This window comes from Urocitellus parryii, chromosome 6 (genome assembly GCF_045843805.1).
Source record: "Urocitellus parryii isolate mUroPar1 chromosome 6, mUroPar1.hap1, whole genome shotgun sequence".
Taxonomy (NCBI): domain Eukaryota; kingdom Metazoa; phylum Chordata; class Mammalia; order Rodentia; family Sciuridae; genus Urocitellus; species Urocitellus parryii.
The window spans coordinates 182,983,902-183,008,276 of NC_135536.1; the positions used below are offsets into that span (position 1 = coordinate 182,983,902).

At 48.8% G+C, this 24,375-nt stretch overlaps 1 protein-coding gene across 2 annotated transcripts in view; it reads right to left on the reverse strand.

Moving 5' to 3' along the window:
- Ptprt (protein tyrosine phosphatase receptor type T) overlaps positions 1–24,375 on the reverse strand; it is a 1,043,151-nt gene that overhangs the window by 13,896 nt on the left and 1,004,880 nt on the right. For both annotated transcript variants that reach the window (XM_026383218.2, XM_026383217.2), the window contains 8 exons: positions 20,173–20,209; positions 18,792–18,889; positions 15,698–15,814; positions 13,116–13,270; positions 9,919–10,054; positions 7,822–7,971; positions 5,847–6,020; positions 2,166–2,297 (listed from right to left, as the gene is read on the reverse strand). In XM_026383218.2, coding sequence (XP_026239003.1) covers positions 2,166–2,297; positions 5,847–6,020; positions 7,822–7,971; positions 9,919–10,054; positions 13,116–13,270; positions 15,698–15,814; positions 18,792–18,889; positions 20,173–20,209 — 999 coding nt within the window. The remainder of the gene's footprint in view (positions 1–2,165; positions 2,298–5,846; positions 6,021–7,821; positions 7,972–9,918; positions 10,055–13,115; positions 13,271–15,697; positions 15,815–18,791; positions 18,890–20,172; positions 20,210–24,375) is intronic.

A 24,375-nucleotide genomic window follows, 5' to 3' on the forward strand; every position in this document is an offset into this window, starting at 1 on the left:
AAGCCAAATTAAGCCATTTCTGTGCTTAAAGTCTGTCAGTGGCTCCCCATTTCTTGCAAAGTGAACCCCCAAGTTCTTCCTATGACCTCCAAGGTATATGTCTACACCCGGCCCTGTCAGAATTCTGACCTCACCACACCTTTGTTCCCTCCCAACATACATAACTAAGTGCATTATAGAGCATTGTTGGTTATGGTCTGTGTCCCCCCTTTAGAACAGAAAGTGCATGAGAGATGGGAATTTTCTCGTTTCCCTCATCTGTGTTGCTCACTGTTGCATTCTAAGCACCTAGAATAGCTTCCAGAGAGGAGCAGCGGATGCTCAACAAATGTGGGTCACGTGGATGAGGAATTCTCTCCTGAACATCTCTCACAGACACATTCCAAGTTGCACTCACTTTCAGCCTGTCCTACTCCACTCTCTCCCTGCCTCTGCCTCCTTCCTGCCTTCGCATTTTGGCGAGGTGCACCCTGGCCACCTGCTGGCCCAGATGAGAAACCTGTCCTCATCGGTGACTTTTCCTTTGCACTCACCTCCCACTGGCGTCTGCTCCCTACACCTTGTGGACTCAACTCTGGGAACATTCTCATATCTAGTCCCAATTCTCCTGCCTCCCGGCCACTTCTAGTTCAGATTTTCGCTTTATTTTCTGCACACTTGACAGATTTTCTCCCCGAGTCTTTGGTTCCCAGGTCTGTGCTGCAGTTGTCCTCCTCCCTGGTGGCAGACTTGACTCTGGCTCTGCTCCCCACCAAGGTTAACCCCTCCAGAGTCTCTCCACACTGGACAGGAAGAATTTTCTAACTGTGCTCCTAGGAACCCAAGGATTCCACGAAGGTACCAGAGTGATCAACTCTCCAAGGGCCACCAGGAAAAGATGAGAGACCACTCTAGGGGGAGCCCCAGACCCTTGCCTCCTGCTTCAATATGACTAGCTCTTGATCAGAGCTCTTCACACACTGGGCTTGCATGAGAGCTTTCATTTGGAGAAAGAGTTCTGTGGCTTACAAAGTAAAAGTCTGACACTTATAATGCTGCAGTCCATGGCCCAGGCTCCTGTGCCTGGCTCAGGATTCCTGCAAGGTGGCCCCTAACACCCTCTCCAGCCTCACCATGCTCTTCTCCTCTGGACAGAGCTCAAGCCCCAGCTGCACCAGAGCAGAAGCTGTTCTTCCCACAAGCCTACGTCCATCTCTCCCTCTCTCCTTTGCCCTGCCTTTCCCTCTGCCTGGAATGCCTTTCCCCGATAGTTCATCTCACATAAACCCAAATCTCCTCTGCCTTCTTCAAGGTCAAAGTCACCTTTTTGAAGTCTTCACTCACCCTCTGGGCAGAATTAATTGCTCCCTGCTCCTGCCAACACAACACTTCACCAGTGACCTCTATTACAGCATGGTCACATGAGCTGGGGACAATTTGCTCGTCTGTCTCTGTAGGAAGACTATGAACTCCTGGAGGGCTGAGACTACCGCTCAGACCCATTGGAAAACACATTTTATTCCTGCCCAAGGGCCTGGGCAAGGCCAGCACTCATAGGAGAGTTCATTGAGTTATTTTGAATTTTCTTCAAGGCAGTAAAAGGACAGTTTTCAAAAACCTGAAAGGTCATCCTCATCTTCTTGTCTCCAGAAAGGCTTCCCTGCCAGAGAGGCAAGGGCTTCAGAAACTGTCCCAAGACATGTCCTGTGTCCCGAGCATGGGGATGTGTCGTGTGCATGTGATGCTTAGAGCTAGCATGAAGTCAGGGCTCTGTGGTCGTCTGCTGCCAAGCCTCCAAGGCTCAAGCCCCAGTTCTACCCATGTGAACTGCACGGCAGAGAGACCAGGCAGGGGGGTGTGGCCAGGCACCAGATATCCTTCAGGGTTGCAGGTGCTCAGTGCTGGGGAGGTGGCCTTGCAGCTCTGACAGCTCTGTGTGACTTAGAGCAAGACTCTAACTAGTGCCTGCAGCACAGAACAGTAGAGTGTGGCCCTGGGGGGTGGGGAGATGGACAAAGCCCATAGATGGGGGAGTCATTACTGAGGGTCCAGGGGTAGAGGCCTCCTTGCCTCTGTGGACAGAGGAATGGGCTTCCTGGTACTCCCAGGGTCTGCCTCAGAGTCTACAGTATGGCTCCCCCCATCCACCTAGGCCCCTCTAGGGTGGCTGCTGGGCTATTTCTTACCTGGGCAGTGTCCATCTCATTCAGCATCACTACAGAGGAGCAGTTATAATCGAACACCAGCCTCCAGAAGTCCGCCACAGTGTTGGGTAGAGGGTGTTGGGTGACCACGAAGGCGGCGGGCTGCTTGTGGCTCTGACAAAGAAATGACACAGGCTTCGTTAAAAAAAAAAAAAATATATATATATATATATATATATATATATATATATCTGTCAGTGATATTCTGATGATGATGAGGCCCGGATGGCTGCCAGCAGCCCCGAGCCTGCCAAATGGATTTCACAAAGCACCTGCCGGTTCTGTTCTCTCTGAATGCCCTGGCGGCAAAGGGGACCTTCTCGTAATGAACACATTCTCCTCCAAACTAAGACATTTCATTAGGAAAGTGTCACTCGGATGGGGATTATCCAAATAAATTATTTATGTCTTGGAGCTTAGCAAATAATCATCATTACAATATGAAATGAAAGATTCCGGATGCAGATTAGCTGCTCTGCTGGCCAAGACACCTCTTGGGATATAAGAGATCTGCTGAGTCCTTGGGCGCATGATGTTGAGGAGGGGTTGGGCGGGCCTCCAAAAGAGCTTCTATTACACAGCTTACTGTTGTTGGATTGAGGACTGAGCTAGCTGGCAGAAGGTGGGCATTGTGTCCTTTAGCCAGTGGAACAGTGGAGGTTACCCAGGTATTAAAGTCCGGCAGACTTGGGGTTCAAACCCAGCTTTTCCACTTCTAACTTACGAGTTATCTATCCATCCATTCATCTGTTCACTCATTTATTCAAACATCATTTGTAGAGTATCTTTTGGGGAAAGGAGGGAGTGATAAACACGGAGAAGAAATCAGATGATCTCAAAACTCAGATTCTTTATCTGGAAAATGGCAATCATAAAGGCAAAGGTTTGGTTGTCAGACAATTGGATAAGATTTGCATGTGAAAGGCCAGCAAGCAAGAGCTTGACTGGAAGCCCAGGGACAAGAGCAGAAAGGCTCCTGACTTAGGTGTTCATCCTGGGCACCAGCCTTGGGTCTGGTACACACTAGGTAAAGTGTAGCTCCAGGCAATAGTCACATTAATTCAAACCCTGTGTTATAGATGGGGGAACAGAGACCCCAAGAAAAAAGCCTGTGTGATTTTGGGAGCTTCACCTGGGCTTTTTTTTGGCATGCCAACCTTGTAAGGAGGTGTTTGAGATTAGGAAGCATCTCCACTTCATCAATAGTTGGTAAGACCTGAGCAATAACCCCTATTCTCAACAAGTTTTCTTGGGAGATGGTTCCTGTGGACGTTTGCATCTGTTTTTAGTGTAGTTATAGGTCAGGAGGAAAAGGAGAGGGATCAGGGGCAAAGGTCCTGGCAATAGCAGGAAAATGTCTTGCAAACATGGACATCACAGAGGCAGAAGGAGAACTACTTCCAAGGCCAGTGGAATGGTCAGAGGAGGATCCTGGGAGGGCAGACCATGGAGCTGCCCAAAAGCCAAATTCCTCAGTCACAGATAGCATGGTCTTTAAGCCATTTCAAGATCTGTAAAAAAAATCTAGGCTTCAGAGACAGCAGAGTTGGGGTTCAGATCCTTGACTCTACCCTTTCTGAGCTAGTTGAACTTAAGTAATGAAAATACTCTTATCCTCAGTAGCTGTCCAAAAAATGGGGGATAATAATACCCAAGTTCAGAATGAGACAGTGCAAGTCCAGGGTCCGACATGGTGCCCAACGCTCAGGGAATGTTAGTTTTCTTTTCTTTTCCACTGTCTCTGTGATAAATGCTCTATTAGGCCAGCACGCCTGACAAAGCCTTATCTGAAAATATGTTTGAGATCCGTGCTCCTGCCGAGTTTCAGGGATCAGCCAGCAATCCATTTCATGGATAACATCATCCTTTACCAGGGGAAACATTAAAAATTAACCCAGAGGACTTCATATTTTTCTGCTAGAGGCAAAGCTGCTATGGTTACCAGATAATGCACGGACTGAGCTGGAATACAGATAAGGACTTTTTTTTTTTAATATAAGAAAGGCAAAGGCCTCAGTGCTGGCTCACCGGAGACATGCCCTGTGGACAAAGAGAATACAATCAGAATCAGAGCTTGGTTTAAGGCATTTGACTCCCGGCAGCATCTAACCTACTAAGTAGAGGCCAAGAGTTTGTTTGATCCTTGCTTGGATGAAGAAGGCAGGAAAGGGGTGTTGGGAAAGCAGGAACAAAGCTAGGAGGAAGTTGGAAGTGTGGGTGCACACCTGGACCCCATCTCCCACCACACACACACACACACACACACACACACGCGCGCACACACACACACACACACACACACACACATGCGCGCACGCATGCATATATGGAACTAAGCTAAAGCCAGGGGTCTTTTCTTTACTTCCAGCTATTTGGTATGACCAAGACCAGACTCCCTTCTTCTGGACCCGGAACCATGATTTTCATGGAGGATGTGGGCAACTATGGACAGAGGCCAGGGCAGCCCTTTTGAGAGCTGAGACCTTTCATTGCCGCCTGCCTCCAACCCATCAGGCCCTTGGAGGGAAATTTTAGGAAGATCAGAAGTCAGAGAAGTAGTTGGCCTTGGCCCTAGGAGAGAGTGCTCCATGTCCCTGTCTGTTTTGAGGGAGGTGGGAGGGTCGCATGGGCTAAGTAGAGGCCAAGATCTCAGACATGCAGTGGAAGAGGACCTGGAAGAGTTCATGTCCAATTAGGCAATGGCATTCTTGATTCTGAACCTCAAGAGGCAAGAAGCCTGCATCTTAACGAATCAAGGAAACTGTGGGGGAGGTTCAAGAAATGAACTCTAGAGTGGGAATCAGGAGCCCTGGGCTTGGCTTTGCCACTAATTTTCAGGGTGACCTAGCACAAGTCCCTTCCCCCATCTGGCCTCAGTTTCCTTTGCTGAGAAGTGCAAGGATGGGGCTAGGTCCATGGTTCCACACTTCTGCAAACACCTGTGCATCTTGGAGGTGAAGTGATGATACCCAGAAGTAGCTAGAAGCCTCAAGGATCAAGCATGTAAGGCAGAAGCACGGGCCCACTGGGGAAAGGATATGACTCTAATCCCAAGCCACATCCGGGTAGACGGTCCTCCCTGGACCTGACATCCAGAGAGCACAAGATGGAGCCCCTAACAGGATATGCAGGAACATGGCTTGTTTCCCTCCTCACTTATTTCCTCCCATCACTTGCTCAATATTAATTTACTGAGCACCCACTAAGTGCCCTCCTTTTTGCCTCTGCACAGGAGATGTCTGAGAGGCTGAATGGGAAGTATCTGCAGGTGGAACCCATGCTTATACCATCTTGTGCTCCCAGGATTCAGGCCAAGGCTTGGCTTAGACAATGTTTCTATTGCTCAGGCTGAGTCAGCTCTGTGGGAGATGGGAGTGGGTGGGTGCAGGGTAGGACTGGAGCTTTGTGGTATCATGGGAGTTACTTTAAACTTTGGAGCTATTCTTTCCAGGTTCTTTGAGCCAAGGAACCAAGAGCACAGCTTGAGTCTGGGTTTGGACCAGAGCCTTCAAGGGGAGCAAAAGTCCTTAAGGTCAGCGGATCAGAAGCAAGAAGAGGCCGCCTGCTGGTAGAGTCAGGGTCCTGGGCCCAGATACCTCCACCTAGGGAAGAGACTTTTCCCTGGAATGCCAGCCAGGAGCTCTCTTCCAGGGCTCAGCTTACATCCATCAGTGCCGCATTGATGTAGTTGCTGGACTCTCCATCCACTGAGATGAGGAAGGGCAGGCAGCGGTCCAGAGGCAGGACATCCATGCTGCGATTCTTATCATGGTTCCGGGGCAGGAGCCCAATGCTGCAATCTTCCGGCCGGACGCGAGGTGTTACTATGTTGAGTGTCTGTGGGGCAGAAAGGTGGGTCGACAGGTACTACTCAGGTGGTTGCCCCTGAGCAGAGGAGACAGGAGGGTACCAGTTTAGCTTAACTCACTTATCTCCACCCTCTAAGCTTGGCCCTGCTGTCCCCTTCCCAGAATCCAGAATCCCATTCCACAACGGTGATGTTCCTTCATATCTTATAGCACTTGTGAGCTGAGATCCCGTGCCAGGGGCTGTGTGACACCTTCCAGTTGCCAAGGCTGCAGGGGTAGTGTGCCCACACACAAGCTCAGACTTGGGCTGCCAACATCTGCCAACCAATAGGAACTAAGTTGTTGAAGCCATCCAGGGCTACGGTAAAGGATGGGATGCAGAGGGCATATGGTGGGGCTGGGGGCAGGGAATCCCTTTGAGTGCAAAACATCACTTGAAGTGTCATGGAATGAAGGGAATGATTTACGAGCATTCTTCTAAGGGCCGGGGGAGACTGCCTGAGGACGGAAGGATGCTTGGATGAGCTGCTCAAGGTGGATGTGAGATCTCCAAGGGGCAAGCTCCAATAGGTCTGAAAATCTGCAGTTATTATGCTCTGCAAAGTTACAATTTAGGACCAGAGATGCCCTAGCCAACAGATAGATGCTGTGCGGAATGACCATGTGTCTGTGTCCCATCCTCCCCTCATTCTGCACTCTGGTTCTGCTCCAAATCATTAAAGATCATTTGTTTGAAGGAGCACTAAAGTATTGGCTTGGCTGCAGTATCTGCCATAGGACCATAAACCTAGCCATTGCCCATGGCTGAAGCATACACGAGTCTCCTGCCTGGTTCTGTTTCTATTGCCCAGGTTATGACTCTGGCACTGCCTTAGGAGGAAGGGTTAGACTCTAACTTTCTAACTATTGATTCAAATCCAGGGTCCTCAGACAGAGCTTGCCACAAATTGGACCATATGACCTGCCTGCGTGGAATTTCTATGCCTGAGTTATGCTATAGAGTGATGCTGCTCAAAGTTTCATGTTCAGACAAAAAAAAAAAAAATCAACCAGTGATTCTGTTAGATTGCAGGTTCTTATTCAGTAGGTCTGGGTGGTACCCAGGATTCCACATTTCTAACAAGCTCCTCAATGAAGCTGCTACAGCTACTCTCTAGACCACACTGTGAGGAGTAAGAATGTACCAAAAAATACAAAGAAAACTTGAGTCCCTCCAGGGACAAAGAGGCATGAACTTCACACTTGTGTTTATAAACTTGTCTGGACAGGAACTAAATAAGACCTAAAGTTAAAAAGAGGCCTTGGCCAATCACTGAGCTACTACTTGCTCATGGCTGTGCATTTGTTGTTTGCAAGACATTCTGTAGCTGCCTGGTGCTACAGACTGAAAACACATGGGCATCTCACTTCTCACTAAGAAAGCTCCACAAATGTGCACAGCACCTTGAACTTGGTTGGAACACAACTATGGACTGAATGCTTGCAACTCCCCAAATTCACACATTCTTATCCTAAGTCCCAGGGTGATGGTATTAGGAGGTGGGGTCTGTGGGAAGTGATGAGGTCATGAGGGTGAAGCCCTCATGAATGGAGTTAGTGCCCTTAAAGGGAGAAACATGCTTTTGCCACATGAAGCGACAACAAGAAGACAGCCATCCACACACCAGAACAGTGCCTGAGCCCTCTTAGGACCCTGGATTTTCCATCAGTTGAACTGCAGCCTCTAGAAAGGTGATAAATAAATGTCTGTTGTGTAGACACCCAGTCTATGGGAGTTTTTTATAACGGCCTGGACTAAGACAGTCACGGAACCTAGGATTTGTCCATACCTGAAACTCGTCTTTGATCTGGCTGGAGTTCGTCTGGGGGTCCAGCCTGCTGATGTTGTAGTACAGAGAGCGGAATTCACACACCGGGATGGCCGTGTTGCCACACAGGCACGCTTCCAAGATGGCATCGTGCACAAACACATACTGCTCCTGCATAGTCGGGAGAGAGGGAGTAGGCAGGTAGGGACAGTCTCCTGGGAGACCTGTCCACATTTAATCTTACAGCTCTGAAGAATGCACAGGATTTATACTGCCACCTTATCTTGTAACCCAAAGGGCCAGGTTTCCATATTTTATAGAGATTTCATGGAGTTTTTTTCCTTGTATGAGGTTGGACAGCAGAGTCACTGATAAAAGTGAGCCACTTTTAGACAGCCAGTGCTTGTGGTGCCTTGCCCACATCCTCTCAGGTTTGACTTTCACCTGCCTTCTGAAGACTTCTTGTTGCACAAAACCTGTGATTCTCTGCTGAGGGCTTTCTTGCTAGTCCCAGGAGCACACTTGGGCTGTGTGCAGGTAAGCCAAAGAGCCAAAGAGTTAATGCTCCAGGAAGCAGCCCTCAAGCAATAATAGATGGGGAGTTGGGGGCGAAAATCTAAGTTCCTTCTCCCCTTTGGTGAATAACTTAAAGATGCACATTCCACATCTCAAAATTCCCCTGGTGTCCATAGTGTTAAACTGATAAAGCACCTTGCATTCATTTCCTTCCCTTCTCCATCTCACTTCCCCACTCACCCACCAGAGTGTCTTTGGATCAATTCCCAAAGAAACTCAGCTTGCCCTGAACTCTTTTCTCAGGATTTTCTCTGAAAACATGTGCCGTACTTTCTCCTATCCCAATTCTTTGTATCTGTTATTCTTTTCTCCTGAAATTCCACTCCCCTTTTCAAGATGTTCAATGTTTCATTCCTTCTGGTAAGTCTTTTCTAAGTCCACCAAGCCAAAGTTGTTACTTCTGGGCCCTTGCTAAATGTTTGTTGAGTGACTTTTTTCTTGCAAAAATTGGTTTATCCTCTACATAGTGTGGTTATCTGGATGCATCATTTGAACATGTCTCCCCATGGAGAGTAAGTACAATGTGCCTGACTCCAACCAGCAAGCCTGCCTGCTGCATGCAGTCCTTTTGGCTCTAGTGCTAGAAGCCTGAAGATAGGGCTGAGTCTGCTCAGAGCCTGCAGCAGGGTCCAGTATATATACACCCAACAATGGGGGTCTTCACTGCAGATCCAGGAGGATCTGCTGTGGCCCAAAGCCACAAGCAACTTCCTTTTCCAGGGTGGATGATGTGTACAGTTCCTCACAAATCCCAGCTCTGCCTGGGCACCCACAGCCTTCACTAGAACCAGAAGATGGACTCATTGCTGGAACAACAAATCAAGGCATGGAGGAGAGGATGGGCAGAAAGTTTGCTTAGAGAGAAGGTGGTTATTGAGGGTCACAGGGACCCGTGATCTTCCACAGTATGGCTGGGTGAGACCTTGGGGACACAGCTGTCAGTTTCTTCCTCGGGGATAAAAATGGAGATGCTGGTAGGGGCTACTTGCTAGGATATGATATTATACCCTGAACATAAAACACACATGCTGCCTGCCTCACAGCAAAAAAAGACAAACTCCTTCCATTTTGCTCCTTAGGCTCTCTATCTGGACAGTACCCAAAAGCCACCTTGAAGGCTGGGGCTGTGTATCATCTCTCTTTGAATCCCCAGCTGCTAGTTCAATTACTCAAGGACTTGGATGATTAAACCACTTCCTATAGAGACTGAGTGGATGCTGGGCACATAATAGGCATCCATAAATGCCAATCCTTTCCCTCTCTACCCCTTTTCTGAAGGCAAAGAATCCCTGACAGCTGCCATTCAGTCCCATCTCAGATACAGGAAGTCCCTGTACCACGGAGCCCCAGGACTGACTTGGGGGGGGGGCGACATCAGTCCTAGCTTCTACAGTGGTCTCCCCATAGCAAACTATGTGGTGGCTCCCTCTCTTGTCCCACACTCAGGCTCCTTTCTATTGACCCCAGCCCTGGGACTCTGTCCACCATGCTCCCGTGTGGCCGGTGATGCTGGTCCCTGGTGCTCAGTCCTCCAGGACTCACCTCTGTTTGCACCAGGTTGACCCTCTGTGCCCGGAGCTCACGCACGCAGTTGAAGATGTCCACCACCCCTTCGTTCTCAGCCATGTCGAGCATGGTGTCAATAGCAATGAAGCAGCCGGTCCTCCCAGCTCCAGCACTGGAAGAGAGATGATGGGGTATGGGGAGGGATCTTGGGGTGATTCCAGCTCTGAGCATCCTCTACCATTCAGCCCCCATCCAGGGCCCTGCTGAGAGGCAGGATGTGGCAGATAGCGGAAGGGTGGGAACCCCAGGCCTTCCTGAGAGATGCCGAGCAGGCAACCAATCTTAGAACCTCACCTCTGTCCTTTGTAAGATGCCAGAGTCATGCTTGTCTTTGGGGGCATTTGATCAGGGTGACTTATTGTGTTGTATCCATTTAGCAAACACTTATTCAGCACTTGCCAAGTGCCGCACATTGTCCCAGGAGCTTTACAATGTTACCCTGTGAGGTCGTTAGCAAGTTTCTCTCCCCATTTCCCAAGTGAGAAGTCTGAGGCACAGAGGTCTGAAGTCACACAGCTGCCAGGTGGAAGAGCTGGGACTTTACCCAGGCGGTCTGGCTGCAGAGCATGTGCTCTTACGCTTCCTTCCTCGATCAGATTTACAGTGTATAATGGGTCTTAACGCAGCACGTATATGTGTGGTTTCCTCATCGGACAGGTATGATGACCCACTGTGTAGTGTAAAGCACTTAGTGTGGGACCCTCCACACTGCGGACGCCTAATAAACACGTCCTTCCTCTTTCCCTCCCTTCTTTTCTCCTTCTATGTTTTTTTCTTTTCAGCAAATGGGTTGATAAATGGAAGTAATGAAGAGCAGGAGAGGAGGAGCAGAGGAGAGGTGAGGGAGAGAGTGGAAGCCCGGGACCTCTGAGCTTCCCCAAAGGCAGAAAGGGATCCAAGGCCCTGTATTTGGCTCCCCCTGGACCTGCTTCCCCAGGACCAGGAGCTAGAAACCTCTTGAAACTGGAGCAGCTGACAGCCCTGAGACCGACCCTTGCCAGGTGTTGAGTTTCCCAGCACACATTCAATTCCGGATCTCGGATGGCTTCCTCAGGAGAATCTCAGACCTCAGCGAGGCTCCTGGAACGCGGCCAGCCCTGCCCTGATTAGTGGTGGGTCCTAAAACACTGGGGCTGAGCATTTGCCTTCAATGCGTCCAATCTGGGAAGGGAAGGCCAGGCAGGCTGTCCCGGAGGCCCACTCTGGCTTGAGTCTCCTGTTTTGCTTCCGCCATGGACACAGATGGCTTTGTCCACTAATGTGGAAAGTAAGAGGACACGCAGAGAGGAAGGGAGAGAAGAGAAGACAGAGAAGCATCACTGGCCGGCAGGATGGGACTGTGGCCCTCAAGGCTCTCGGGCGGTCTTCATTCCTGGTGAAACTTCAATGGCTTGAACTGAGTACAGTCTGACTTGTTCTTGCCTGAGAACATCTACTACCATCTTGACCCAGAACTCCCCCAAAGTGGCCTCAACAGCCTGGCATATGACATCTAACTCGCCTCCTGGCAGAGTCTTTGTAAGGATTGTGCTGTATTTATTACACATTTTAGTGATTTAGTATTTGGAAGAGACCCTTGGGATCAAATTCTGGCTCTACTACTTAACTAGCTGTGTGACCTTGGGTAAATGACTTCATCTCTCTGGGTTTCATGACTCTCATTCATAAAGTGAGGCTGATAACAAATAGACCCACCTCACAGCATTAAGAGTACCATGTATGTAAATTGCACGAAACTATGTTTAAAAAGCATAATGCATGCAAATTGCTTAGCCTGTGCCTGGCCACAGAGTAATTTCTCAATAAATTGTTGCGACTTATAATTTGATGGATATTTTTCCACTATCTATGATGCTTCAGATGCTGGGATTAGGAGTGGGGACATGAAGATGAGTAAGACTTGGTTCTTGCCTAAAGGATTAAAAGCCTGGGGAGGGGGACAACATTAAGAGATGGAGAACAATGATATTTTTAAAGTGCTTACTATATGTCAGGAATTTTGTCAGGCACTCAGCACACATTAGCCAACCCATTTCATCTTTATAATAGCCCCAGGAGTGTGCACCACTATCTCGGATGCATGAAAGTGCCTTGCTATGGAGATACAGGCACAGGGCCATCACGCACAGCACTGGTTAATAGTGGGGAGGTGTTGCTGATAAATATTTGCTGTTGTCTCATTTTTTCCTTTATCCCTGCTCTGGTTGCTTTTGGGGATCTTGGGGTGGGGGCTAAAGTTTCACTGCCCTTGGGCTGCTATGAGGTATAAAGCAGAGAACATGTCCAAAATGCTCAGAGGGCCCAGAGGGTTTCTGCCACACCCTCAACCCCCTCATCTCTGAAATGGGATCATGTGCTTCCTATTATGTTTAGAGAGAGAAAATTTTAAAAGGATGCTACGTAGGGGAAGCAGGTGGATCTGAGTGTCCATGGTTTGTAAAATCCTTCCTGGTCCCTGGACTGATATGGACATTGCCAGGGCAGGGATGAGATAACTGGAGCGTGCAGGGTCTGTAGAAATGGGCGGGACCCAAGGTCACTCCAGGACAGAGAGGACTGCTAGCGGCCTTTAGGTCTGGACATCTGCCTTCCTCTAATTCTCAGTGTCCTTGACACAGTGCTTCATCTCCACTTAGGAGGACTGAAAAACGCGCCACTCATCCTCAATGTGACTCTCTAGGTCAAAGCTGAAAATAGCTCTTTTTCATAAGAAGATGGAACTAGATGCTGTCCCTTTACTCTCCATTAAGGATCCTACAGGCCAGAAATTAATTTTTAAAATAACAGCAATGAAGAGAAGCATGCTTCACTAAGGCACCCCCATGGCCATATCAAGAAGCTGCGAACATGTTAAACATCAGCTCTCAGCGCCTCAGTTTCCTCATCTGTAAAATGGGATGATGATAGGGACCCCCCACACCCCAAAGCTGGATGAGAAGTACGTGAAATGACGTGGGTAGGTGCACATGCTGCCAGTGCCCCCCATGTCCCTGGTGACTATAATGAAACTGTGACTGCCACTGCAAATGCTGTTGCTTAGACCTTAGGACCCGAGTCTCATTGGGCTGGGTGTGGGGACACAGGCAGGGGAGTCTTTAAGGCAAGGAATCATGGCTACTCCCCACCGAGCTGCAGAGGCACACCTGGTTGGAGGCAGGGAGGCTTGGACTCACCTGCAGTGGACCACTATGGGCCCTGCTTCCGGGGGGTTGAGGAACTTCACCTGGCGGACGAAGCCCAGGAGGCCAGTGGCGTAGCAGGGCACCCCGTGGTCAGGCCAGCTGGTGAAGTGGAAGAGGCGGAGCTCCCGGATCTCGTGGTAGCCTTTCTGAGGAGAGAATGGGCTCTGTGCCTCCAGCTGCTGCTCTGTGCCTGGACTGGCTCGGTGGAGAGCCACAGCGGCCACCCGAGGACCCAGCCTCCCGCTGTCCACAGAGAGGGACGCTGTGATCATTCCATTTGGAAAATGTGGAACCAAAGGCAGACTGGTTGCTTTTTGCAGGACTTCTCAGAGCCTTTTATTGTGTTCCGAGTCTCCAAGAGAGACACAGCACCCAGTGCTTGCCCAGGGACCCCCTTTGACAGAGGTTTCGTGGGAGGTATATCCCAGATTGAAAGAAAGATGGCCATAAAGACCAAGTTCCAGGTGTTGCCAGTGGAATTCGAGCCCTCTCAGTGGCTGAGATCTGGGGGCCTCCCGTTTTCCAGCCTTGTCTATAATAGTCTATGTGGCTTTTGACATTTAAAATTTAGCCAACTTCTTTATTTTTCTTTATGTTTTGGTACCAGGGATTGAACTCAGGGGCGTTTAACCACTGAGCCACTTCCCAGCCCTTTATATGTTTTATTTTTGAGACAGGGTCTCCCTAAGTTGCTAATGCTGTCATTAAGTTGCTGAGGCTGGCTTTGTATCTGTGATTCTCCTGCCTCAGCCTCCTGAGCCATTGGATTAAAGGTATGAGCCCCTGTGCCCAGCTAGCCAACATTTTTATTAATTAAGTTCTTATTTAAAATTATAAGATGCTTCTATTGACTAATGGAGGCAGTGGGGCCCTGAGCTTGAGTGGATCTCCTGCTCTCAACCCCTCCCCCATAGACATACCCCGGGTCAAATACTGGCGATCTGACTATTGAACAGGCAGGTCACACCTCTGAGCCTTTGCTTACCTAGTGCCTCTTACTTACTGTTTCTCCCTAGTGATTTTCTGCAGTTAATTAGAGAGGTTTCATTGTTTATCTGTCAGTTACAAAAATACTGAGGGTAAGATGTGCCCAGACTTGTGCTGGCTCTAGGAGGAAGGAAATAAAAGCCACAGCTCCTGTGCTGGGACCACTCATGACCTCACCAGGGTGAGGAAGGACTCCCATGTAGGTAACTCAGTTAGCCTGCATAAAGGTGTTTAGCTAATGGGATACAGGGGGAGGAGAAATTGAGAAGGCTTCCTGGACAAGGTGAAGCTCAATCTGACTCTTGAAAGATATTAATAGTGAAAGTAATAAGTGATAATAATAACTAACATTTATTAGGCATTGCAAAATACCTCAGTGCATTAATTCATTTAGTGCTTATAGCAATCCCCATACTGTTATCTCCATGCCTTGGACAGGGAAACTTAGGCTGAGCAAGGTTTAGTGAGGTCACAACATGGAGTGGCAAACTGCACCCTGGCTGTCTGGCTCCATAGTCTGCCCTCCTCACTGCTATGATACTGATGCAGGAGCATTACCCTGTTGGAGACATGGAGGGGATGGAGGCAGGAGGGGATGGGAACGGGACTTAGCGTGCTGTGTGCAGAGTCTCACAAGTTCCCAAGGCCACACTAGAGGAACATGGAAGGGGTGCTGGTGATAGGAGGTCACACTCTGGTGGGAGGACAGGCCGTGCAAGAGGGCCCTGAATCCCAGGTACAGCCTTTGAGTTTACCTCATAGGCACTGGGGGCTCCAGGTGGCTGCTTGGATGGTTCACAGAGGGGCAAGGACATCCCTGGACTTGTATTTTAGGATGCTACCCCTCCCCCAAACAGCTACCACGTGAAGGGCATTGGATTCCGCGGGTGTGTTAGGCATTATGCAGAGGGCACTGCTGCCCACCCAGGTCCCCGTCTTTGGGCTGATGCACCATCCACAGCTACTCTGAGTTTAAAGACAGCCCATAGTCTCCCCTTCTTCAGGGAACTGCCCTCAATTGAAGAGGAGCCCACTTCCTGGGGTGAGGTGGGATGGGGTGGGGGTTCAGGGACTCTCTGATGGAGAGGAAAGTTGTTGTGATTGACTGGCTTTGTCAGCTGCCTAGTTTGCCCAGGACAGAGGGCTTTCCCAGGACATGGACATTCAGTGCTAAGTGCAGGACTCTTCTGGGTAAGAAGGACTGGTTACCTTCCTGGAAGTGAAGGAGGCCCTTCGTCTGTAGACAAGGCTATTGGTGCAGAGCAAATCATTCTCCAGAGCTCTGGTGGCATCAGGGCTCCTGCTGAAACCACGCCTCACTGGTTCCTTCTACCAGCCACCTGTCCTGCTTTCCTCACCCCTTTCTGCAAGCTCTCCCTCCACCCATGGTCCTGGGCACCCAAATCCCTGCTGCCTTGGGCTCTGCTTCTAGGAAATCCAAACTAAGATGGGCCAAGATGAGAGGCAGAATCCTGTCAGGAGGGAGAGAACAGGCCAGGATCAAGGGATGGATCCTCATTCTCCACATGCTCTGGTTGCGCAGACCATCCGGCTGGCTGGGGTGCCCACAGCCAAGGGAAGCTTACCTTCTGGACTGTGAAGGTCCGGATGACGTACTCTGCTAGGGGCTCTGTTTCAATCAGGGTGACTTTAATGTCGCCATAGACCTCTGTGTCATCTGGCCAGTATCGTACACACTTCACCTGTGGCCAAGGGAGAGACAGGAGGAGGATAGAGATGAGGCTGCGTGAGCAAGTGGCTGAGTGTGAGCAGCCACTGCATCCGGTTCTCCGTTCAAATAAACCCAAGGGAAAATTTAGAGGCATTTCAGTCCAGGGGATGCTCAGCTGGCCAGGGACTGTCAAACAGCACAGGGCCATGCCCACTCCAGAAGCATTAGGGCCATTAGAAATAATAGCAGGACCTTCCTTTGCAAATGCTCCTCTTACTTTTTTTTCTGAAGCATTATCACACTAAGTGATCAAACAGAAAACGAGGTGAGATTGGTGGATGTTATTATTCCCATTTTGCAGATGAAAATAATACTCTAGTTTGGAGGTTTGGTGACTTACCCAAGGTCATGTGGCCAGTTTTTTCTAGTTTTGGCTGAGTTCAATTTCTGCTAGGTCAGACTAGAGCAGCTAGCTGAGTGTTATCAGCTCAGCAAAGATGAGGATCAACGGAAATAGCAAGGAGGAGGAAGCAGAAGTGGTCAGGAGAGGGTTGTTATTAAGAGGCGGTATTTGGGGTCTGGAAGGAGAAAGGTTCTTAGTTGGGAAGAGGATGGAAGGTGCTGAGCTCACAGGGAAGACTGCACCTGCTCTCTGCCCTGACAGTGGGACAGATGCTACACACAAGCCATTCCCACATTCAACTCTATAAGTCACTCCGCGGAGGAAAGAGAGACCATGGTTTTCCCCTTAAAAGAACAAAAGCGTTATTACCATTCCGGGGGACGCTGCGCGGCCTAGTGTGGCATTGCCCACAGTGTGTTCCGCTGGGTGCTAATAGGTGTTAGGTACAAAACAAGAAACAAAAAAACAAACAAAAAAAGGTTTTGTGGTCAAATGAGTTTGGGAAATGCTGATTACACAAAGTTTAACAGGCTGCTTCGCTACAGGACTACTTGGCTCCTCGAGGACTAATGCTAATGTTTGAGGGCTCTCCCAAAGGGGCAGAGGACACAGCATTTCCCAAACGTATTTAACCATGGAACCCGCTTCTCACTAAGCATCCTGCAGGCTAGCATCCCATGGAACCCACTTAGGGAAACACTGGTACAGTACAATGGGGTTTGGAGGCGATTTCATTCACTGCTTGGTTCTAACACTCAGTAGGTGAGCAGCTTCCAGAAAGTTCTGAAACCTGGGTTAGCTTCCTGTTAACACTGCTTACTAAGTGTCCTATGAATAATTTACATGTATGTTTTGATGACCTGTTACCATAACTTTATGAATTAGATATTATTATTATCTCCATTTTACAGATGAGGATCTAAATCATTGGAAATGAAGAAAATGGTCCAATGTCAACTGTTGGCAAGAGTTGGAGCCAGGATACAAACCTAGGCCATCTGAATAATGACCAGCAACAGGGTCTTGTACAATTGTTTTGAGATAAATTTAAGTGTTTTGGTACAGCCTGCGACGCCAGCAGGAGTTCTACTGAGAGCAGCAGGAGCAAAGGGCCCTCTCCTCCCCAAATCCAGTTTAGAGTCATGGTGGATCTCTCAAAGGAAGCAGTTTGCAGCATAGAATTTGTTTGGGGCCAGGCTGGAATTTGCCTCTGAATCTTAATTCCTGGGCTGGCTACTTTGTTCAAGTAGCTGCACACTGGGACTGAGTCCCTGGGGACCAGGAGTGTTAGAATGAGAGTCAAGGGTCCGATTTTGTGCCTGGGTTCTGGCTAGGTGACTATAGGGCAGTTACTCTGTCCCTTCAGGTCTGTGTTCTCATCTGTAAAATGGAGGAATGGACTGTTTAAAGGTGAACTTAAGGATAGAGGGGCACCTGGCCCCAAATCCCTGTAATGCCATGTGATGTCCATACCCCAAACTGAACGATTACAGCCCAGATTTCCCCTTTCCATGGCTATGGCCAGGGTGCTTTATGGATATCTGGTTCTAGCCAAGACCAAAACTTACCTGCCCACTCTTCTAGAGAAGCCTTTTGATACCTGGCGTTTGCACACCTGCCTTTACACTCAGCAGCCCTCCCACCTGCCATAGTTGCCACCTGGAATAGCAGTCCCATTTCTAAGCCCTCGTTAAGGATGACCTAGGACAGAGTTTGACTGGATCAGAGAAAGAGACCAAGGCCTGAGCCCTGAAGAATGTCGAGGCTCAGAGGTCAGGGAGGAAGAACAGGAGGCAAAGCGCAGATGCTGCTGAGGGGTGGAGTCAGATGAGCAGAGAGAAGAAAGACGTGGCGACTGGATTTGTCAACATGGAGGATGTGGGTGAGGCTGAGGAGGTCGCCGCTGGTGGGATGGAGAGAGCAGCTACGTTGGAGGGCGTGATCTCTTACTTCTGGGGCTGAAGAAACTGAACCATGGTGTGGGTCGCTAAAGTTGGGCGGAAAAGTGGGGACAGGAGGATTATTTTCGTTAGCCCATTTTGTCTTTTGAAGGAGGAAGCTACTGAGCATGTCTGCCCACTGAGCAGAGTAATCCAGCAATGAGGAGGAGGCATTTTTCAAGTGATGGGGACAATGGGGAAATCGTGGAGCAGAATCTGAGATTTGAGCCTTGCTTTTGAAAGGGCAGAGACACAGCTTCTGTCCCGTTGGGCAGAGCTATGGGAAACAGCCCGTGCTTGACCATTTGGGGATAAGAAAAGAAAAACAGCCATTTCTCATGGTTGAACCTGACAGCCGGGAGGAAGAACAAGAAGATGGTGGTAGATACAAGTAGGATGGTGGATTTGTGATTGGACGATGAGGGAGGTCAAGTCTGATGACTTCAATTTCCTTGAAATATATGAAATGATGTTATCGATGGAGAGTGGAGGTGGAGCAGGGGGTAGGCACCTGGAGGGAAAGGACACTGCCAGATGCTGTCTCCCCTGGAGGTTGTTGGGAGGGGGCAATGTAGACGAGGAGGCACTTGGCACAACACAAGGGACGGAGATGCTCCAGCGCACCCCCAGCATCCTCTGCCCAGGTAACTGCAGGAGAGGCTTACCCTGCCCACCTCCACCAGGTTTGTGACCATGACGATGCTGGCGGAGTTCTCTTGCCAGATCATTCTCCAAAAGTCCTTTACCGTCTCCTGCATTGGACCTGCCAACAGAGAAAGTGACAGGGTCAGTGTCTGCGAGGGTAAGGAAGCAGCCCAGAGTTCATTGCTCTTGGCTGCCTTAGGGGAGCAGGAGAGAGGTCAGGGGACCCTCACTCGTACACCAAGTGGCTGAGACTGGGGCCCGGGGCATGTGAGCCTGGTGGGGCCAGAGCAGAGCATGGGTAAGAAAAGCCACATCCGGAACCTGCCTGGTCTGCAGCACCCCTGTCCCTTCTGTCACCCTCCTGCTCAGCCCCACCAACCCTGCTGTCCCCTGAACTATATTTTGGACTGTGTTCAGGAATTTTCCTAAAACTAGTCTCTGGTGAGCGACAGAAAGGGAACTGGGGTCGGGAGGGTGGAGGGGCCCAATTTTAAGCTTGACAGATGCTGGAGGCACTCACTTGGAGTCCGAGGAGGAAAGAGGGGATAGAAAAGAAAGGAAGAAAAAAGACAAAGGCTGGGAGATAGGATCAGACAGTCCAAAACGATTTCCTTGGAAATTACCCTTCCAATGCCCAGTCATTTTTAAAATTACAGAAGTAATGTATTTTCTATAAAAGTTTGAATAACATTCTGTTATGCAAATATATATGTAGTTACTGCAATAAACATTGTATCTATTATGAACATTTTTTTATGTCCTTAAAAATTCTTACCAGGCATGATAGTTTTCATAGCTGCAGAGTTTTCTACGAGAAATACACTTTATTTAACCCATTATTGGGCATTTAAGAGTTTTCACTTTTTTCATATTGTAGGTAATCCTGTGAAGAATGTGCTTATATGTCATTGTCCGTATGTAGAATTACCTGCAGGCAATCTTTCTAGAAGGATCTGAAAGTCACGATCATTCTTAACTTACTGACAATTTGTGTTCTAGGGTGACCTGCTGTATGTGCACCAGTCATGGATGTGTACCCCCGAGGAGGCAGGACACCCTCAGCTCCAGCTCTGTTGGGTGGCATCTGCTGGAGGCTGAGACTTCTGCTCTTCCCTGCCTCGGGCCCTCCCTCCTGACCCTTTCCTAGGGACAGCTCCTTCCTCACTCCCTTCCTGGCTGCACCTGTTGCCTCCTTCCTTCTTAGGGACCTCTAGAGCCTCTTCAGCCCTACCCCTGGCTTCCTTGCCAGTGGAAGCTCATTCCTCTCCTCCAGGGCAGGGTCAGGTCTCTTAGTCGAAAAGGAGTGTTTTGACAACAAGCTTGCATTGATTCCCCAGACATCCCTCTTCCTTGGAGCCCTTGAGATCTCTTGGGAGCACAAGGCAGAGGTATGGCACTTACCCTGAGTTGCAATGTAGTGCCGGGGTCGGTGGTACCCCTGGATAGCAGAAGAAAAGCACAGTCTCCAGTCAAAGTTTGCAAGAAGCACAATATTAATAAATATCTTCTTCTGGCTTGATTTCCTCATAGGCAAAATGGGAAGTGCATTAGCCATTTCCCAGTGAAGTGATAAAGGTGAAATGAGACAATGCATTTAAAACACTCAGTAAGTCACCAAATGCTACTAGTATCATAAATACTCTTGAGGTGCCCATCCAGGCGTGCCTTGGAGCCAGGGCATGGGGAGCAAAATCCATGCATGCATCACTTATGCCCACGCACCCAAAAAGAGGAGAGAAGGGGTTTTCAGGTGTATGGGGGAACAATGACCACCAAAAAGTCTTTCCTGAGCTTGATTATATGCAGAACACTATACAAGGCCCTGTGGGACACTCAGGGGAGAAAACAGAAGAAACAATTCTATTGTTGACTCCTTGCATTAGTAACAATTAAAAAAAGAAAACTGGGAAGAATGCCACATTGCTTCTCTCTGCCAACAGACTTGGGATTGTAATTAAAGTTCTGCGTGCAGAGAGGACCCGTGGTGTGGAGGTGTCCATATGCAGGCCAGCTACTTGCAAATGCAAAGACCACTTTCTGGATTCCCTGTATATTTCAGAGGGCTCCCATAAGCCCTGCTGGACTCTGGTGGGGGTGACCCTGGTGCCCATAACTCCAGTCATCAGAGAAGAGATTGAAAATAACCCTCTCTTTTGCTTGTGTGTGGCACAGATGGAGGGTCCCCTTCCTTGTTACAGAGAAGTAGCAGATCGTATTGAGTACAAGTGTTAGAGACTGACAGGTTTGCATTTAGTATAGAACACTGAATGCTATTAGTATTCAGAGAATGAATGAATGGATGGACACATTCTATTTTAAAACACAGATGCCAACTATGGAGCCTACAGAGAGGTTGTGACCATCTAGAAATTACTTAACCACTCAGACTTTATGGTTAACTATGCCTGGAGAAAATAAATCCTAAAGTTTCAAGAAACTTTTTTTTTCCTCCGGAATGTTGAACAGTTCTGTCCTATCAAAGTGGTCCTGTCCTCTCCAAGTGGATGAGCTGCCTCAAGGCCTACTTCAAGGAATAAGCTGGAATTGCCATCTGCATGGCTTTTGGTCCAATAGATGTGGCATCCCTGAAGTTCTGGGTCTACTTGCTGATGCAACAACTAGTTTCTCTACCTTAGTTTTTCATTTGGCTAATAGCTATTGAATAAATACCTTCCAATTGCTGGCCGTTCTCCACAGCAGATTGTTGACACCAACCCAAGGCCAATTCATGACCAGCACTGTTGGATCAACCACTTAGCCATCAAACAGCCCCAACTAAACTCTGCTTGAGTGGTCCCATTTACATAGCGAGGACACTGAGTTGACAAACTCTGCCTCCTCAGCTTAAAAATTTCCCTTAGAGGCTAGTGCACTGAGACTCAGAGAAATTGCCCAATAAGCAAGTTCGGACAAACCAAATAGAAAGACAGTGCAGCGTGGTGGTTATGCGTGCCATGAGCCAACCTGCCTTCCTGAGTTTGAATACTGGCTCTGTCCCTTCTAAGCTATAGAGTTAGGGCAAGCCATTTAGCCTCTTTGTGTCTCAGTTATTATTATTTTTCTGTAAAATGGGGACAAGAGTATTTAAATCATAGTATTGTTCAGATTAGATGAGTAAACATATGATAGTTATTATATGCCAGGCACTGTTCTAAGATTTAACATAAATGTCTTTGCTCTTATTATGTTTATATTATTATTTATTTGGCAAGTATTTGTTAAGAGACTACTAGGACTGTAAGTGCCTACCAGACTCTTAGGGGCTGCTGGGAGAGGATGGGTCCTCTCTTCGATTAGTGCAATAAATTCTCTGACACACAAGAGGTACGGCCTATCTGCTCCTCCAAGTCAAGATGGACAGGGTGGGCAGGCTGACCAGGAGAATCAGACTTGGAGGTTTTCTGGAGTAGGTTTGGGAACAGAAAATAGTCCCCTAGAACCTGAGATGACGTGGTTTCTCAACTCTACCCTCTTCTGCCATCCCCGCCCTGCAGCTCTGGGTTGGGCCACAACATCAACCTCCTGCTGGCCTCCCTGCCTCTAGCCTGGCCTCCAAACCCTTCTGTTTTCTGCCCCAGTGAACTCCTTATTTTACATTGGAGTGTTATTTTCCTATTTATAAGTCTGCAATGGAGTCCCATAACTTTGAGTGGTCATGCCCAAATGCCTCATCGTGACCTGATTATAGTCTCCATTGTCATCTCTAGCCTCACGCCCAGGTGTCCTTCTCCATCCACTCGCACAATCCACATACCCCATGTTCTATCCCCACTGCCCTGCTTTTCAGACATGATCTCCTGGGCGATGCAGACCTGAGAGATCCAGCAAGGCTTTGGATATGCCCAATGAATAAGGTGGCACATGCTGCGATGAGTATTTTTGTACTTTTCCTCCACCTGGGCCATGGGACATGCCACCAAGAGCTGAGTGCAGTTCTCATCACAGGCTGGTTGGTGGAATACACGTGCAAATATGTTTTTGAGGTGAAGTTGGGGCACCCCCTTAATGCATGGGCTGGAAGACCAAAGACCCTGCAGCAAACTGTGATTTGACAGATTCTAATGTGCTTGAAAGTCAGTAAGAAGAAATTCTGAGCCAGAAATGAATTCACCTTTCAATAGAGATGGCTCAGGTTCACTATTTTGTGCTCTATTTCTTTGCTCGGTGGTTCACTAATCAAACAGGTGTTAATGGAGCCGATACTGTATAAGACACTGGAAATGCAAAAGTAGATCAGATGGACGTGGGTTCTGCTTGGGAGCAGCTTGCAGACATCAACAAACTGGCATGAGAGCTACCAAGGGGAAGACTCGGGGGCCTGTGGAGCCCCCCTGGGAGCTGACTCAGGCATAGAGGCCAGAGGAGCATTCTCTGAGGAGGCGGTGGTTTAATTGGTTTCTTAATCATGCTTAGTTTGGGCCTCTAAATATCCCTATCATTCCCATTATGTCCCTTCAGCAATCTGCTCAGTCTTCCTACCCCTGTCCCCCTTGCTCACTGGCTTGTTACTCGTCTTCAGGAGTAGCAGCCATGGTCCTGTCCAGAGGCCTTGGCATTGGCCCTTTCCCATGACTGCCAGTCTGTCCCCAGGTAAGGGAGTGGTTTCTCTCTCAGTCCCTTCAAACTTCTGCTCACCTGTCAGCCAATGCTCCAGAAAGCCCTTCTCTCAACACGCGGGCTACCTCTTCCCTGCCCTGGCTGACTTCACTGGGGATACTCATCACCCAACGGCAGATGCTTCTATATTCACTTCCATGCTTGCTGTCTGTCCGCCTCCCCCCAGGTGAACAGGAGCTCCACCATGGCAGGGCGGTATCTGGCTTGCTCATGGCCGTGTCCCCAACCCAGAGAAGTCTGCCTGGACCATCAGTCTTGATAGAAATATATTGAATGCATGCCTGCTATGTGCCTGTCCCCAAACTGCCTCTGAGTAAAGAGACCCTCCCTGGCCTCTGAAACCCACGCGGTCCCCAAAGAGAAAACATTCAAACCACGAGACTCCTCAGCCAAGGAGATAAAAGGAGATGTGCTGCTCAATTGGGGCTCCTCTGGGGATTTGCCAAGAGCTCGTACTGAAAACTTCCTAACCTTAAAAGAACTTTGAGTTCATTTGAGTCCCACCTACACAGCACGCAAATCGACTGCAAACCAGCTCTGGGTCTGCCTCCATCTGTCTGTGAGCAATGGGAAAGAGGTTTGCATCCAAAATGCATTCATCTCACTCTGCACTCATGCATCTGTTACTTACTGGGGACCCAGATATGATATTTATTTCCAGGCTGGTAATTTATAACAGATTCAAGTGGCCAATACATTTTTTGGGTGTGCAAACAAATCCACCAGCAGGACAGTTCAGACGGTAGCAGACCAGAGGCCCAGACGGGGCTGGGAACGTTCTGCTCATTATACAAAGGGAGTCATTTTAATGGATTGTCAAGGTCCAGTTGGGGAGGAATGATTCTATGCTGAGCAGTTAGCTCTCTGAGGAGCCAGGAAGGATTCTGGTTGGGGTGGAGCCCAGGGGAAAGGAGTAAAGACTAGGTAGCTGTGTGTGTCTTGTCAGGAATCTCAGGGAGACCCCAAGAATTTAACTTTGCTGGAGTA